This window comes from Bos taurus, chromosome 8 (assembly GCF_002263795.3).
Source record: "Bos taurus isolate L1 Dominette 01449 registration number 42190680 breed Hereford chromosome 8, ARS-UCD2.0, whole genome shotgun sequence".
NCBI lineage: Eukaryota > Metazoa > Chordata > Mammalia > Artiodactyla > Bovidae > Bos > Bos taurus.
The window spans coordinates 37,932,406-37,949,870 of record NC_037335.1 but is presented as its reverse complement, the minus strand read 5'-3'; the positions used below and the strand labels follow the sequence as shown (position 1 = coordinate 37,949,870).

At 37.5% G+C, this 17,465-nt stretch overlaps 1 protein-coding gene across 10 annotated transcripts in view; it reads left to right on the top strand.

Moving 5' to 3' along the window:
* Positions 1-17,465, top strand: part of KDM4C (lysine demethylase 4C) — a 409,700-nt gene that overhangs the window by 192,044 nt on the left and 200,191 nt on the right. The window contains exon 9 of one of the 10 annotated variants that reach the window (XM_059889437.1): positions 13,518-13,658. The exons of the other annotated variants lie outside the window; for them this stretch is intronic. Coding sequence (XP_059745420.1) covers positions 13,518-13,643 — 126 coding nt within the window. The 3' untranslated portion in view covers positions 13,644-13,658. Of the gene's footprint in view, positions 1-13,517; positions 13,659-17,465 lie in introns of those variants that run through there. 10 annotated transcript variants of the gene reach the window in all.

The window sequence follows — 17,465 nt, the reverse complement described above, 5'->3', positions numbered from 1 at the left end:
CATTCTTTTTTTTTTTTTAATTTTTTTTTAAAATTTTATCAAGATGAACATTCTTAAATATAAGCTAGTACTTTAATAATTTATTTTTTTAGGATAATTTCCCAGTTAATTTACTGGCACAGATTATTCATATTTTAAAAGGTTTATTACATATTTAAAGTTCTGTGTTGCTAAGCTTTTGGCTTGATTTATTCTTAACATGTCACAGATTGATTTAATGCAGCTTCATTTTTGCTATTTTGAATCTAAAGTCAAGCAACTAATAGTAACAGTCATGGAAGTTAGTTCTGCATGTTGGATCCTTGTTGGACTTAAACTGATATAAATCCTGTTTTCCCCATCTTAATTTCTTAGAATAATAATGAATCCTCTTATAGGAAATGTTTTCCCATTGATTTCCCTATTTACAGTGTTCTAAATTTAGCCAGAGAGAAATTGAAGAACTACTTAAAAAATGCATGGTGTATTTTTTCTATCTTCGATTTGTTTTTCTACTGGTTCATATAGAATATATATCTGCCTTTTTCCCTTGCTTTAAGTCATTTCACAAAATTAATAACAGAGAAAAGATAGTAGCCGTGCCAGACATATTCTCACACTTGAGTGGGAATGCAGGAATTGCAGGACAAAATGAATCTGAGATGCTGCATTATTTACTTACAGTGCTGTGGGGTTTTCTAAGGAAGTGTTGCTGAAAAGCTATCCGTTGTTAATCAATTCAAAAACTTATTTCCTCAAAATTGTTTTTCTTTTATTATGTAATGTTAAATTTCTGACCATATTGTTAGTATTAGAAAGCCTGAAATAAATTATACTTCTTCCTAAAGGCATTGATTTTTTGATCTAGTTAGCTTCCATCCGGTTGTCTCTTGTTTTAGGAATAGTGCCAGAGGATTTTTTATGTGGCAAGAGATGTGTGATCAGATTGCCATGAGTGTGGGATACTGTTTATGACAGGACTGTTAAATAAATAAAGGTTTTATTTTTTCCTCAAAATAGATTAAAAATTCAGTATGGCATATAAGATTTAAAATATGGTAACCTAGAATTTTTTTGAAAAATAGTGAGTTATTTTTGTTTCTATCAAGTAAGAGTACCCTTAATATATATAGTCAGCTCTCTGAATCCTTGAATTCTACATCTGTGGGTTCAACCAACTGTGAATTGAAAAGGTTAGGAAAAAAAATTCTGTAAGTTTCTTTTTTGCCAACTATTTATATAGCATTTATAACTATTTCCAGAGCAACTACATTGTTTTAGGTATTATAAGTAGTCTGCAAATAATTTAAAGTGTGTGGGAAGATGTGCATAGGTTATGTGCAAATACTACCCCATTTTATACCAGCGACTTGAGCATCTATACGTGTTGGTATCTGAGGGCAGTTCTGGAGCCAGTCTACCAAGGATACTGAGGGACAATGAAACTCTACAGTGCTTCCATTCTGGGGATTACGTTATGCATACATGGCTGTTTCACTGATATTTTTCCTAATATGCTCCTGTCTTTCCCCTTTAGAAAAATGATACTACTTTGGAATCGTATTTCCTACATTGGTATTAGTGTTTGAACTGTACAAAAAAAGATGAAAGAGGGTTAGAGGTTGTTGCCTTCATCTGCAGTTCCTCAGATGTGAAGAGGTGAACATCTCCAGCACTAGTCAGATGCTTTTTTACCATGGCTAGTAGTCCATCATGAAACCTGGGAAATGGCTAATTTCACATTCAGCCCCTTGAATTACTCACTGTGTTCCTGTGAGCTTAGTAGTTGCTCAGTGAATGGGAAGTTGAAAATACCAGAGATGATGGTTGGTAGGATATTGAATCTTGCATCACTTGAAACTTTTTTCCCACTCACTGTCCTTGTGACTGGCCTCCCTGGTGGTGCTAGTGGTAAGGAATCCAGGAGATGTAAGAGATGTAGGTTTGATCCCTGGGTCAGGAAGATCCCCTGGAGGAAGGAATGGCAACCCACTCCAGTATTCTTGCCTGGAAAATCCCACGGACAGACGAGCCTGCTGGGTGACAGTCCGTTGGGTCACAAAGAGTTGGACGTGACTGAAGTGACTTAGCACTCATGCATTCTTATGACATCTTGCAAGTCACTTAGTGTTTTTGTGCCTCAGTTTTTCATGTATGAATTATGATGATCGGAGTGGAAGATTTATTTACTAAGGTTCATTCCAGGTGCTGGGTGAACTTCTAATTGTCTCCAATTAGTCATTAAAAATATTTGAAATATTCAAAAGTCAGTGTATCTGAACATCATAGAAGGATTATCTGTTGTATACTTCCGTGTCATTTCTGTTGGCTCTCTCACATATGATTTTATAGACTCTTAGGAACAAATCTTTATATTCATAAAATACTTAGATCCCTAAGACTTTGCAGAGCCCTATTTTTATCTCATCTTGCCCACATTTATCTCCCATATAAAGTGTGACATACAATGCATGAATTCAGAACAAAGTAATTTCATCTCTTCCCTGATACTAAAGAGTTCAGTTTCATGCTGTGTTTTACATGGCACAGTGAAAGTGGATTGTTTAATATCTGCAGCTCTGCACTTCCTTAACCTTTCTATGAGAATACTTAGGTAAGTGTTGAGAAACAGAGATTCTAAAAATAATTCCTACAGAATTTTTGAGAGACCCCTGGAGCAAACTATTTGAATCCATTTCCCTTCTTTCTATATAGTTTTTCTTTGTTTGAGCAGTGTTCCCATGGGTCAGAAAGATAGAGTTGCTAGCCCCATACCTTAAATTGCTTTATAATTGCCTTACTTTATAAGGGAGACATATCGTGGCATGGTGACGCTTGAAAATATTCAGAAGAAATTAATCTGAACCTATTAAAAGCAGACGGAGAAGAGGAAACATATTTAGGAAGGTTGTTAGCTAGACTGGATATACTGTGTTAACACAGCATGATGTCATGCATAAAAAGCAAAAATAATGGGACCCAGGCATTTGTTCTCAACTGTAATTTCAACTTGGTTATGGGTCATAGAAAAAGAAGTTTAGAATGGAAAAATATGGCCCACATTTAAATTAAAAACCATTTAAAATGTGTTAAAAATGGTTTGGTTTTGAATATCCACAGTAGATTGGTTAAGAGTATGGGAGTTTTTCTAGACTGGATTCTGGTAAGCATCGTATTACTTGTTAGTAGTTTGACATTAGGCACATTGAATGCTCTGAGCCTCTGTTTCCTCATATATTTATAAAAGATTATTTATTCAAAAAATATTTTTAGGTGCCTCTAATCGGACTGCAAGGAAATCCAACCAGTCCATTCTAAAGGAGATCAATCCTGGGTGTTCTTTGGAAGGAATGATGCTAAAGCTGAAACTCTAGTACTTTGGCCACCTCATGCGAAGAGTTGACTCACTGAAAAAGACTGATGCTGGGAGGGATTTGGGGCAGGAGGAGAAGGGGACAACAGAGGATGAGATGGCTGGTTGGCATCACCGACTTGATGGATGTGAGTTTGAGTGAACTCCGGGAGATGGTGATGGACAGGGAGGCCTGGTGTGCTGCGATTCATGGGGTCGCAAAGAGTCAGACACGACTGAGCGACTGAACTGAACTGAATCCTCTAGGCACATAGAATGTACTTCTTGGAAAGACACAATGTATATTTTCATGATTTAAAATAGACTGGAAGAGGAAGGTCAGATATGGCAAAGGTATCTGAAACAGTTCACAATAATGATTTATTAAAATGAGAGTAAGAAATTCAGTTCTGGTATCCTACTTTCTTACTATTGACTATGATTATCTTTTTGGCCTTTAAGGGTATTTTAGAGCTACTTTCTTCGCCATGTCCATGAAAACAGAACATTTAGACTTTTTCTCTGTGTGTGTATCCTAGGATTCCCAGAGCCTGTAAGTGTTTTGTACAGTTTGACAAAATCAGAGTTCTGGGAACTCTGCAGACCAGTCTGGGGAAAACAAGGAATGTTCAGGTCTCCTGCAGCACTTGCTTCATTAATGGATATAAGGACAAAGGAAATGACCTTTGCACTCTTTTTATACTGGGTTTGCTGATTAATATTGATCTCAAAGTTATTTCTTTTCTCTCACTGCTCAGTCAGTGTAAATGTAATTATATAGTTTACTTTTCATGTGATCTGGTGAAATGGCCTATTACTTGTCTTTGACTAATATTAAATGAAATGTTACTCAGAAAATCAAAATCAAAGTGCTGTTCAGATATTACATTTATCTTCAGTTCAGTTCATTTCAGTCGCTCAGTTATGTCCGACTCTTTGCCACCCCATGAATCACAGCATGCCAGGTCTCCCTGTCCATCACCAACTCCCGGAGTTCATCTTCATGTCCATCGAGTCGGTGATGCCATCCAGCCATCTCATCCTCTGTCGTCCCCTTCTCCTCCTGCCCCCAATCCCTCCCAGCATCAGGGTCTTTTCCAATGACTCAACTCTTCACATGAGGTGGCCAAAGTATTGGAGTTGCAGCTTCAGCATCAGTCCTTCCAATGAACACTCAGGAGTGATCTCCTTTGGGATAGACTAGTTGAATCTTCTTGCAGTCCAAGGGACTCTTAAGAGTCTTCTCAACACCACAGTTCAAAAGCATCAATTCTTTGTCGCTCAACTTTCTTCACAGTCCAACTCTCACATCCATACATGACCACTGGAAAAACCATAGCCTTGACTCGACAGATCTTTGTTGGCAAAGTAATATCTCTGCTGTTTAATATGCTATCTATCTTTTATCTTAATTAATTCTAAATATTTAAAAACTTTTTTATATTGAAATAATAAATGATAAAGTAATTATAATAATTTTCTCCCAAAATTATTTGTGAAGAGGGTACATGTATAAATGAGCAATGAGTGAATACGTGTACAGATGAAGTAAATCCATATTATACCAAGTATATCCGTATTATTACCAAGGGGAGAAGCCCATTTGGGCATATAGTGATGGGTGCTTAAAAGATGTTCCATAGATAGAAACTGGCAGGAGGCCTTTTCTGTTCTACTCTTACATTGGTTTTATGCATTTTTTTTTCTTAAACTCATTTAAAGAATGAGCTCAAGAATCATGTGGCTCTACTATCTTTGAAAATGTGTTCTGAAAAATATATGTTTGAGTCCAGACTTAAACTTTAAAACATTACATTGCTTTTCAACAGCATTTTGAGTCTTTCTTAGTTTTTTTGCGGGGAAAAGAGTTGGGGAGATCATAATCATAATCTTTTTTAAAGAGCTCAAGTTGATCCAAGTGTGTTAACACACTTAAAAATTTTTGAACCCCCTGTGAGAGAACATTTTTATGTGAGAGAGATGATGCAGAGTTCAAGGCTTACCTACTTTTACTCAGCTAATAAACAGAAGAGCTGTAGTCAGTTTCAACAAGTAGAGCAGTATGGCTACTTCTTATCCATTATATTAAACATAGTTGTATTCATTAATCAGGTGGAATAATCACCAGTGTGAACTTTTTAAATACCTGATTTCTTTAGCTTAGCATAATTTATATGATTGCTGAGTCACTTCAGTCGTGTCCGACTCTGTGTGACTCCATAGACGGCTGCCCACCAGGCTCTGCGGTCCCTGGGATTCTCCAGGCAAGAACACTGGAGTGGGTTGCCATTTCCTTCTCCAATGCATGAAAGTGAAAAGTGAAAGGGAAGTCGCTTGGTATATTATATTTATCTGTATTTGTTATACTGATTCTGAATTCCCCCTTTTCTAACGTAATTCAGTTTTGAGCTACCTAACGGTCTGTTTGGAGTACTCCAAGGAAGGTGAAATTCTATTCAGATTTGTAGCTGTCAATGAAAATTTTATGATAATACAAAGAATGGACTACAGAAGAAGAAGATTTTACTTATTTTTTGAAATTTATCTGGAATAATTTCAATATAAATAGGTTCCATTACATTTTTACAGTTAATCAACCCATTAAATACAATAAAAGTATTTAACTGTAAATATTAAATACATATATGCTCTTAACTTTATGGTGAACATAAAAGAACAAAATTTCCTTCAGAAATTTTTGTTGTATCTCAATAGGTTAGATACTTCTACAAATAGTAGAATAATATCCCGTCAATAGACATTGGCTTCATTAACTGCATAAGCATCTGTTTTCTAAAATTATTTTATTTAATGATTAATAACCATTTAAATTAGGCCATCTTTCTGTTAAAATAATCAGTTGGTTTCATAAGAACTGAATGACTATTCTTATGTTCATTATGTTTGGAACATAATGCCAGAAAATACTGATCCAGAAGTACTACCTTAAAAATTTGAGTGGATATTGGAAAATATTGTTCCCCATTCCTATTTGAAATGAGAAAAAACTAAGCATAAGTGTACAGGAAAAAGTCTGGGGTTCCTGGAATCCTGCAAATATAATAAGTTAGTATTGTGACAGTTTTCCAAAGAGCTGGCCTTTCTCTTCTTTAAGTTTGGTATGATTCAGTGGAAACCCACTTCATTTGTATTGATGAGTATATGTTATGTAGTTGTGAGATGAAGGTGAAGATTCTGGAGTGCCAGTGCATTGATAGAAACGTAGTTTGTTTCAGTGATGGCTATTTTTCACATGTAGGGGGAATGGAGAGTTTTTAGGCTCTGGACATGACAAAGTTGAAAACAGATAAAAGGGTTAAAAACAGAAAAGAAAAAAGATAAAAGTGTTAAAAAAATAGGAAGGAATGAAAGAGGTGTAAGCCTAGAAGAATAAAGGATAAATTTTTGATTAGCTGGTTAAAATATCTGGTTAAGGAAGATTCTCCCTTTCCATTGTATACCCACATTCTGTAGTTCAAGATTTCTCTTGATACTCTAGCCTTAAAATTGTCTGAATTAAAGAAAAAATTTTAAATACACTTTTCATTTAACCTAAAACATATATGCAAAATTTATATTCATTTGTACATTTCAATATGTAATGTGAAAAATTATTAACATACCTTATATCCTTTTTTTTCTTTTCAAGTCTTTGAATCTGTATAATTTAACACACAGCACATCTTGGTTCATACTAACCACATTTCAAGTGCTAATGGCCACGTTACCTACTGACAGCATAGACTTGGATATGAGATTATATCAACCTCAGTCACTCATTTCTGTGATAATGTTTGGCACACACTAAATGGATGGTAAATGTTTAAAGGAAAAAAAGGAAGCAAAGAAACGTAATAGCATATGTTTGTACTCAGACCTGTGTGTATACTCACTTACTGGTTAGATGACCTTGGTTGGCCTCAGTGTCCTCTTATGGGAATGCGATACTTGTTTCTACCTTTCAGAATTATTGTGAAGAGTTGATAAACATCCCCCCCACCCCCGCCATGAATTATATGAACATACTGAGTATTAAATTATCTGTTACTATAAAAGCTAGTTTTATGGTTTCGAATATAATTGTATTTCGGGCTAGTTACTGCTTTTAACTCTAAATTAGTTATCATCAAATAAATAAATAAATAAATAAATTAGTTATCATCATCAGTCACTTTCTTTGTTAAAAAGAGGTCGTTATCCCTAATACTTTACTCTAGGTAGTATCTTTGTGACTACTTAAACAGTAATGGATTGTTGTATCAAATTATGTTAATAACATTCTTAATTCTTATTGTCATGACTAAGAACAGTGTGTTGTTAGAAATCAACGAAATTGAGACTGTTTCTCTTCCCTTTATTATTTATTTATGAAGTTCTTTTAAAGGGCAAGTTGTAGTGTACAAACTTTTGGGCTCTCAAAGTAAGTGAATGGTGGTTCCATGAATGTCTGGCACTTTGCCATTTGAAACACAGTCCCATATTTTCAGAACTTCTGTGTTTGGAGTTGTAAGACAGTTTTTCTGAATGTTGTAAACTAATGTAGTAATTTGGTTGTGCCTTGAAGATAACCAATAACCTTCAAAAACATTAATTTTCTGGGGGAGACCAGATTTTGATAAAAACCTAACTTTTCTAATTGTTGATTTGAATTTTTGAAGGAAATAGGTATTGATGTGCTAGTTGTGTTTTTAAAATGTGAGTCATTTTCAAGTCCTCATGGGCACATGTTACCATACTGACTGCACAGACTGGGATTTGTAATTGTTCAGTGCTCTTTGGTTTTAAGATACACCGACTACTCATGTGTCAGTAGAAGACTGCAATATATGCTTCATTGAACACATATATATTCATAACAAGAGCTTGCCATCATTGGCTCTTCTCTTTTTGATTGTCTAATTCAGTAAATCTGTTTCATCCTATGCATTGGTCCCTTTTTTTATATTTGTTGGGAAGTTAATGATTTATGTGAAAAATTTGAATATTACTTATCCTCTTTGGGCTGTGATATGCTATAACTGACATTCATTGGAACTTTATGTGTAAAAAAGAATATTTTCCTGTGTATGTACAGAAAATTACTTTTTAACTCTGAGATACAAGTGGCTAGCATCTCATGTCTCTTGAAACTACATACATGGAACCATCTAACACCAACCTCTTATAAGACACCTATTTTAGAGGAATACAATAGAGAAATGAATTCCACCTCTACACTCATCTTATTTCCACCTGGCATCTATTGAGCCTTCAGTTTCTGTTGTTTCTCCAAGAGGGGAAGCCAAGGAGTTGGTCTGATAGGAGCCATCCAGGGGCTGGATGTGCACTGCACTGATTTCCACCCTTGACGAGGGCCCAGTCCTCTCACACTGTTTCTCAGTCCATTACAAGTCCATAGTTGCTCTTGATTCTTGATAACACTAGGAACCTCTGTATTCTTGTTGTCAGACCAACTTAAAGCACTTTGTATAATGCTTATCCTGTTTGGCGGGCTACAGTCCACAGGGTTGCAAAGAGACACGATTGAGTGACTAACACTTTCACTTTCTATCCTATTTAAAACAATAGTCATATATAGCATTTATAGCAGTGTCGACTAAAAAAAGATGTACACTTGAGAGTTGTGAGTTATATTGGGGGCAAAATGAGGACTGCAGCCCAGGAGGCGGCATCTCAGATAGCTCTGAGAGACTGCTCCAAAGCAGCAGTGGGGGAAAGTCAGTATATAATGTTTTGATGAAGGGGGAGTTTGATACCGTGAAGCACTCATTTTACAAAAGTTTTTTTGTTAGTCATGAGGATCTGATGTCATGAAGGGATTTATTGGTTCTGTAGATATGAGGAGATGCAAAGATTGAGATCATAAAATCTGTTCCTAAAAATATCCAACTATCTAAAACATCTGTCCTACCAGATTCCCTGAAGCACAGAGTGCCTCACTCAACCCTGAATTCCCTCAGGGGTTGTTGAAGGTCAGCAGCCACAGCAGCATGGGGTTCAATCTCCATAGAGGCAGATGGCAAATGCCTTTGCTAGTCAGTCGTTGGCAGTGCTCTTCACCTTCAGTTCAGTTCAGTCACTCAGTTATGTCCAACTCTTTGCGACCCCATGGACTGCAGAACTCCAGGCCTCTCTGTCCATCACCAACTCCTGGAGTTTGCTCAAACTCATGTCCATTGAGTCGGTGATGCCATCCAACCATCTCATCCTTTTTCGTCCCCTTCTCCTCCTGCCTTCAATCTTTCCCAGCATCAGTCTTTTCCAGTGAGTCAGTTCTTCATATCAGGTGGCCAGAGTATTGGCGTTTCAGCTTCAGCATCATCCTTCCAATGAATATTCAGGATTGATTTCCTTTAGGATGGACTGGTTAGATCACCTTGCAGTCCAAGGGAGTCTCTCAAGAGTAGATTCTCTCTGGTGTAGTCAATAAAGCAGAAGTAGATGTTTTTCTGGAACTCTCTTGCTTTTTCGATGATTCATTGGATGTTAGCAATTTGATCTCTGGTTCCTCTGCCTTTTTGAAATCCAGCTTGAACATCTGGAAGTTCACAGTACACATACTGTTGAAGCCTGGTTTGGAGAATTTTGAGCATTACTTTGCTAGTGTGTGAGATGATTGGAATTGTGCGGTATTTTGACCATTCTTTGGCATTACCTTTCTTTGGGATTGGAATGAAAAGTGACCTTTTCCAGTCCTGTGGCCACTGCTGAGTTATCCAAATTTGCTGGCATATTGAGTGCAGCACTTTAATAGCATCCTCTTTTAGGATTTGAAATAGCTCAATTAAAATTCCATCACCTCCACTAGCTTTGTTCGTAGTGATACTTCCTAAGGCCCAGTTGACTTTGCATTTTAGGATGTCTGGCTGTAGGTGAGTGATCACACCATCGTGGTTATCTGGGTCATGAAGATCTTTTTTATATAGTTCTTCTGTGTATTCTTGCCACCTCTTCTTAATATCTTCTGCTTCTGTTAGGTCCATACCATTTCTGTCCTTTATTGTGCCCATCTTTGCATGAAATGTTCCCTTGGTATCTCTAATTTTCTTGAAGAGATCTCTAGTCTTTCCCATTCTGTTGTTTTCCTCTATTTCTTTGCATTGATCGCTGAGGAAGGCTTTCTTATCTCTCCTTGCTATTCTTTGGAACTCTGCATTCAAATGGGTGTATCTTTACTTTTCTCCTTTGCCTTTTGCTTCTCTTCTTTTCACAGCTATTTGTAAGCCCTCCTCAGACAACCATTTTGCCTTTTTGCATTTCTTTTTCTTGGGGATGATCTTGATCACTGCCTCCTGTACAATGTCAGGAACCTCTCTCCATAGTTCTTCAGGCACTCTGTCGATCAGATCTAATCCCTTGAATCTGTTTGTTACTTCCACTGTATAATCGTAAGGGATTTGATTTAGGTCATACCTGAATGGTTAGTGGTTTTCCCTATTTTCTTCAATTTAAGTCTGAATTTGGCAATAAGGAGTTCATGATCTGAATCACAGTCTGAGTCACAGTCAGCTCCTGGTCTTGTCTTTACTGACTGTATAGAGTTTCTCCATCTTTGACTGCAAAGAATATAATCAGTCTGATTTTGATATTAGCCATCTGCTGATGTCCATGTGTAGAGTCTTCTCTTGTGTTGTTGGAAGAGGGTGTTTGCTATGACTTGTGCAGTCTCTTGGCAAAACTCTGCTAACCTTTGCCCTGCTTTATTTTGTACTCCAAGGCCAAATTTGCCTGTTACTCCAGGTATCTCTTGACTTCCTACTTAGGCATTCCAGGCCCCCATAATGAAAAGGACATCTTTTTTGGGTGTTAGTTCTATAAGGTCTTGTAGGTCTTCATAGAACCGTTCAGTTTCTTCAGCATTACTGGTTGGGGCATAGACTTGGATTACTGTGATATTGCATGGTTTGCATTGGAAACAGAGATCATTCTGTCGTTTTTGAGATTGCATCCAAGTATTGCATTTCGGACTCTTCTGTTGACTATGAGGGCTACTCCATTTCTTCTAAGGGATTCTTTCCCACAGTAGAACATATAATGGTCATCTGAGGTAAATTCGCCCATTCCCGTCCATTTTAGTTCACTGATTCCTAAAATGTTGATGTTTACTTTTGCCATTTCCTGTTTGACCATTTTCAGTTTGCCTTGATTAGCGGAGACATTACTTTGCCAACAAAGGTCCGTCTAGTCAAGGCTATGGTTTTTCCTGTGGTCATGTATGGATGTGAGAGTTAGACTGTGAAGAAGGCTGAGTGCCGAAGAATTGATGCTTTTGAACTGTGGTGTTGGAGAAGACTCTTGAGAGTCCATTGGACTGCAAGGAGATCCAACCAGTCCATTCTGAAGGAGATCAGCCCTGGGATTTCTTTGGAAGGAATGATGCTAAAGCTGAAACTCCAGTACTTTGGCCACCTCATGCGAAGAGTTGACTCATTGGAAAAGACTCCGATGCTGGGAGGGATTGTGGGCAGGAGGAGAAGCGGACAACAGAGGATGAGATGGCTGGATGGCATCACTGACTGGATGGATGTGAGTCTGAGTGAACTCCGGGAATTGGTGATGGACAGGGAGGCCTGGCGTGCTGCGATTCATGGGGTTGCAAAGAGTTGGACACGACTGAGCGAGTGAACTGAACTGATGTACCTAACATTCCAGGCTCCTATGCAATATTGTTCTTTACAGCATCAGACTGTACTTGCATCACCAGTCACATCCATTGCTGGGCTTTGTTTTCGCTTTGGCTCCGTCTCTTCATTCTTTCTAGTGTTATTTCTCCACTCTTCTCCAGTAGCATATTGGACACCTACCAGCCTGGGGAGTTCATCTTTCAGTGTCCTATCTTTTTGCCTTTTCATATTGTTCATGGGGCTGTCAAGGCAAGATACTGAAGTGGCAAAGCTCTTGGTAAGTGCCATCTTGTAGTTGACAACAGTCTATTTTACAGATACAAAAAGCTTAGTCCTTGTGAGGTAGTTACTATTATGCTCTGTTTTTCAAATGAGAAAGTTTTTCAAATGAGGTAGCTGAGGCACAGAGACATTTAATAACTTGATCAAGGTTACATGGCTGGTTTTTTGGAATTTGAGTCCAATTTTTAAGTGTCAGAGTATGCTGCATTATGGGTTTTGTAGTTTCTCAACAAACTGTTGTCATGCTTTCTTTTTCCTCCTCTTCCAAGGCATTATAATCCAATGTAGAATTTTAAAAGAAATAATGTTATTTTTATGTATTACTAGCATACTGTTGATTGGATAGTAATCATTTGTGGGTTTATGTTATTCAGAAAAATTTAACATGATGGGTTTACTGCTTTATTGAATACTTCTGTTGTGCATACTTAGTCGCTCAGTCGTATCTGACTCTACGACTCCATGGACTGTAGCCCACTAGGCTTCTCTGTCCATGGGACTTTTGAGGCAAGAATACTTGAGTGGGGGGAGGGAGGGTTAAAAAAAAAAAAGGAAAGAATTCTGGAGTGGGTTGCCATTTCCTCCCCAGGGGATCTTCCCAATGCAGGGATTGAACCCTCATCTCCTGTGTCTCCTCCATTGCAGGCGGGCCTCCATTAATATATCTTAAATAAAACATATGGCAGCATCTTCCTATATGTTCCATATAAGAGTCTTTTTGCTTCTGTGACAGATGGTACAGAGGACTGTTGGCTCAGTACTCTTCCTTGTGAGTTGTCCTGTTAGTGATTCTTCCTTCATTTCATCCTGTCTTTGTCATTTTCAGTTCAGGCTGGCATTATTTCTTCTAACATAAGGCCCTCACGAACTTGGTTGGTCTTCTTTGCACCTCAGGGGTATCCAAGCCATCACACAAGAGTATCCTCCACAGGCCTTTCCTGGATAATCACATCTCCATTCCTGGCTTCTGCTGAGATGGTTGATCTGACCCATGATTCACATGCCGAATCTCTTTAGCAAACGTCTATCCAGCCAAACCACTGGCCCAGTCTCCAGAATATACTCTGTGGATAGGCTGAGAATTTTCTAAACTGGTTTTTTTTTTGCTTAGTAGTTCCTTCCTCAGTTTCTTTCTTTCTTCTCCTGTCTTACATTAAGCAGACAAGGCAAGCAAAGCTGAACCTTCCATACTTTCATGGGAAATCTCAATTTCCAAGTTTGTAATTTTTAAGTTCTACCTTTCACCCAACATAACACAACTTTTCCTCTTTTCACAACAGGGATCACCTCTCCTCCAGTGTCCAATACCATACTCCTCATTTACCTCCGAGACCTTGCCAGAAGCACATTTAGCACAAGTAGCGGTACTCTGTTCATTATATATATATTATATGTATAGTCTATGATGATGAAAGCCTTCTCTACTCTTTTCCTCCCCAAAGCCACTCTACATTTTAAGCTGGTTGTTATAGAAGTGCTGTACTTCCTAGTTCCAAAAATTTGTATTAGTTCCCTTGGACTGCTGTAATAGAGCCACCAACTGGGTGAATTACAACAACAAAAATTTATTGCCTCAGGGTTCTGGAGGCCAAAAATCCAAAATCAAGGTACCTGTAGTTCTCTCCTCCCTCTGAGACCCTCTCAGGCTTCTTCCTGATGGCAGAGTTATTCCTCGATGGCCCTTGCCTTGTAGATGCATTACTCCAATCTGTGCCTCCATTTTTACATGGCTTTCTTCCCTGCATGTCTGTGCCTCTTCTTTTTTGATATGGGCACCAGTCCTACTGGATTAAGGGCCCACTCTACTCAGTAACACCGTATGTAATTACTTCTGCCTTAACCCTGTCTCCAAAGTAGGTCTGTATTCTGATGTACTGGGGTTAGAACTTCAATATAGACCTTTTTGAGGGTGGAGGGGAGATACAATTTAACCCATAACAGCCACATCAAGTGGCTTACCAGGTTTGTTATCGTATTTTAAGTTATTCTTGCCTTAGTACCTTTTTTATTGTTTAATATTTATTTTTTATTTACGTATTTGGCTGCCCCGGGTCTTTGTTGTGGCATACAAACTCTTAGGTGTGGCATGTGGCATCCAGTTCCCTGACCAGGGGGATCAGTCTGGGGCCCCCTGCATTGGAAATGTGAAATCTTAGCCACTGGGTCACCGGGGAAGTCCCTTTCCTCAGTTCCTTCTTAATTACCATTTAATTATTATAAATAGACTGGAAAGCAGAATAATTTCAGATGTTTGCATACCTTCAAAGTCTTCCTTATCAGATATTTGCACGTGAAAGCTCCTCCCCGCCTCCCCCTCTCTTGAAAAAGAGAATATGTTCAAGTAATACCTTAGTTTTTTTTTTTTTTTAATTAAGCCTCAGCTTCTTATTAGTAATATATTGTGGTTATATGAAATTTCCAATACTACAATTCAGATGACTAGCTTAGTATTTGCTACCTTAGAAAGTTGCTGATTTTTAGAAACATTTTCATCTTGAAATTAGATTGCTGGTTTTCAGTATAAATAACAGCATGAATTCGACTTCCCGGGAGACAGGAACGAATAATCATCATTCTGTGTAACAAGTCTTAGAGTAGTGAAATATGGAAGAGTTCTGTGGTTAAAGACTCCTGACAACTCCCTTTAAATATGAACTTAGCATTGCATACATTGCATATTGCATAAACAATAGGTATACTCTTAAAAGAAACAGTAAGAAAAGCCATCTCTATTAGTGTTGAATTCATATCCAAAATACCTTGCTTGAGAGTTATTACCTGTTATTGCTTTTTGTACCAATATGTAGTCTGTAATTTCTTTGTTCCTAAATGGGATTGTTAATGTCTTCCATTCTTTATGCTAGTAAAGTCACATTGCACATTCTATTAAATGTTGTTAGTAATCTTTAGGGCTTTAGATGAATGTGTTAATTGTCACTACTGACAAAAGCAGATTTTCTCTGTGCTTTTAAAGTTTACTTCCACTATTTTTGGACTTCCCTGGTGGCTCAGTCGGTAAAGCGTCTGTCTACAATGTGAGAGACCTGGGTTCCATCCCTGGTTGGGAAGATTCCCTGGAGAAGGAAGTGGCAACCCACTGCAGTACTCTTGCCTTGAAAATCCCATGGAAGGAGAAGCTTGGTGCAGGCTACTGGCCATGGAGTCTCAAAGAGTCCGGCAGGACTGAGCAACTTCACTTTCACTTTCAACTATTTTCGACTCTGGCATTGTTCCCTTGCATTATTTTGGGTATTTTATGCCTGCATTCTGAATATTTAAAATTGAAGGTTAAACATATATATATGTATTTTTTAAGGAAGTCTTGGGGTTTATTTTTTTCTTAAATGTTTTATCTTTAGATAATTGTAGATTCATATCCAGTTGCTAAAAATAAGACACATAGATCCTGTGTATCCTTTACCCTGTTACCCTGATGCTAATTTCTTGTATAACTATAGTACAATATAGGAAAAGAGGATATTGGCAGTGATAGAGTCAAGATACAGAATATTTCCACCACTGCAAGGATCCCTCACATTGCCTTGTATTCCTGAACCCCCCTGCTTCCCTCTCACTGTCATTTCTTCCCTTAACCCTGGCAACCATTAATTTGTTATCTGTTTCTATAACTTAGGACATAAATTCTTGTACTGAGTCAGAGAATCAGTTGAGCAATGGATCCTGTTGTATGTGTACAAAATTCAAGACTTCCAGGAGAGAGGGATAGTAAATTAAAATGTAACACAAAATTCTTTGATGCCAAGGCAACTTATAGTATCAATATTACCCACTCCTCGTTTTTTCCACAAAGCAAATATTAGTAACACTGTACTCAAATAAGAGAATTTCTGCAGGTGAGTCTAAATTTCATTTCTTCCTTTAGTGAAAGGTTGCATCTTAAAGCAAAATATCTTCAAATATCTAATGATCCTCATTTTCCGTATTTCTGAGCCAGGAAGACTTAAAAATGACTCAAAACTCTCTTTTTATAGGCATGCCTCAGAGATTGGGGATTCATTTCCTTTCCCCAGAAAAAGCGAGTCACACAAATTATTTGGTTCCCCAGTGCATATAAAAGTTATGTTTACACTATATTGCACTCTATTATGTGCAATATATATTTTAATTAGAAAATATTCTGTTGCTAAAAAAAGTTAACGATCACTTGAGCCTTCAGCAAGTTTTATTCTTTTTGCAGTAGTAACATCAGTAATCAGTGATCACAGATCACCCTAATAATGAAAAAATTTGAAATGTTGAGAATTACCAAAATGTAACACAGAGATATGAAGAGAGCAACTGCTGTTGGAAAATGCTGTAGGAAAAATTGATCGACTTGATGCATAGTTGCCACAAACCTTCAATTTGCTGAAAGCACTTTATCTGCAAAGTGTGTTAGAGGAAAGTGCAATAAAGCAATATGTAATAGAATGAAGTCTGCCTGTACTTAACTAATAATAGAAAGCAGTGATGTAGATAAATAGTACTCCATTCAGAAGGATAATTGGTACAATTTGCATTCAGTGTTTAGGATGAATTTTCTTTGGATGGCAGAATGGTGAGCTGGAAGGCTTTGTGGTAGGATCAGAAGTATTGAGGTAAGGAGGCTCATAGTGATTTTGCTTTGGGGTTGAATAGGAATATTCATTTGACTTGCAGTGGAAGAGAAACCTGGATGTCTCACTAGTGGAGATAAAGCTTAAGAGGTCTTGAATGCCAGGTTCAGAACATTAGACTTTATTTTAAAGGCAAAGCAGAATACTATACCATATTGAACTCGGAAATGAAAGATTATGAGATATTTGAGGGAGATTAAAGTGACAGCTATGAAGATGAATTGGAGCTCCGAGAGACTGCAGGCAGGGAAATTAGTTAGCTTTGTTATACTAAGTTTCAGTGTCTGACAGTGAAGGTGTCCTGGTAAGACGATTTATGCAGGTAGGTGAAGAGCTAATTGTAGATGATGACAGACTGGATTTCTAGGGGTCAAAGGGAAGGGAGGGATTAGGAAATGTTGATTGTGAATATAGGAGAACAGAAGGATTATCATAACATATAACAGCAGAATTTTTTTGGAAGTTGGAGAAGTTGCTTTTCAGCATATTAGACTATTAGCCATGTCCTGAAATGTTCTGATTTTTCCTTTTTCTTGAACTTTCAAGTCAAGATTGGAACTCTGTAGAGGAAGTTTTGAATGGGAGGTTATTAGGAAATTTTAAATTAATTTG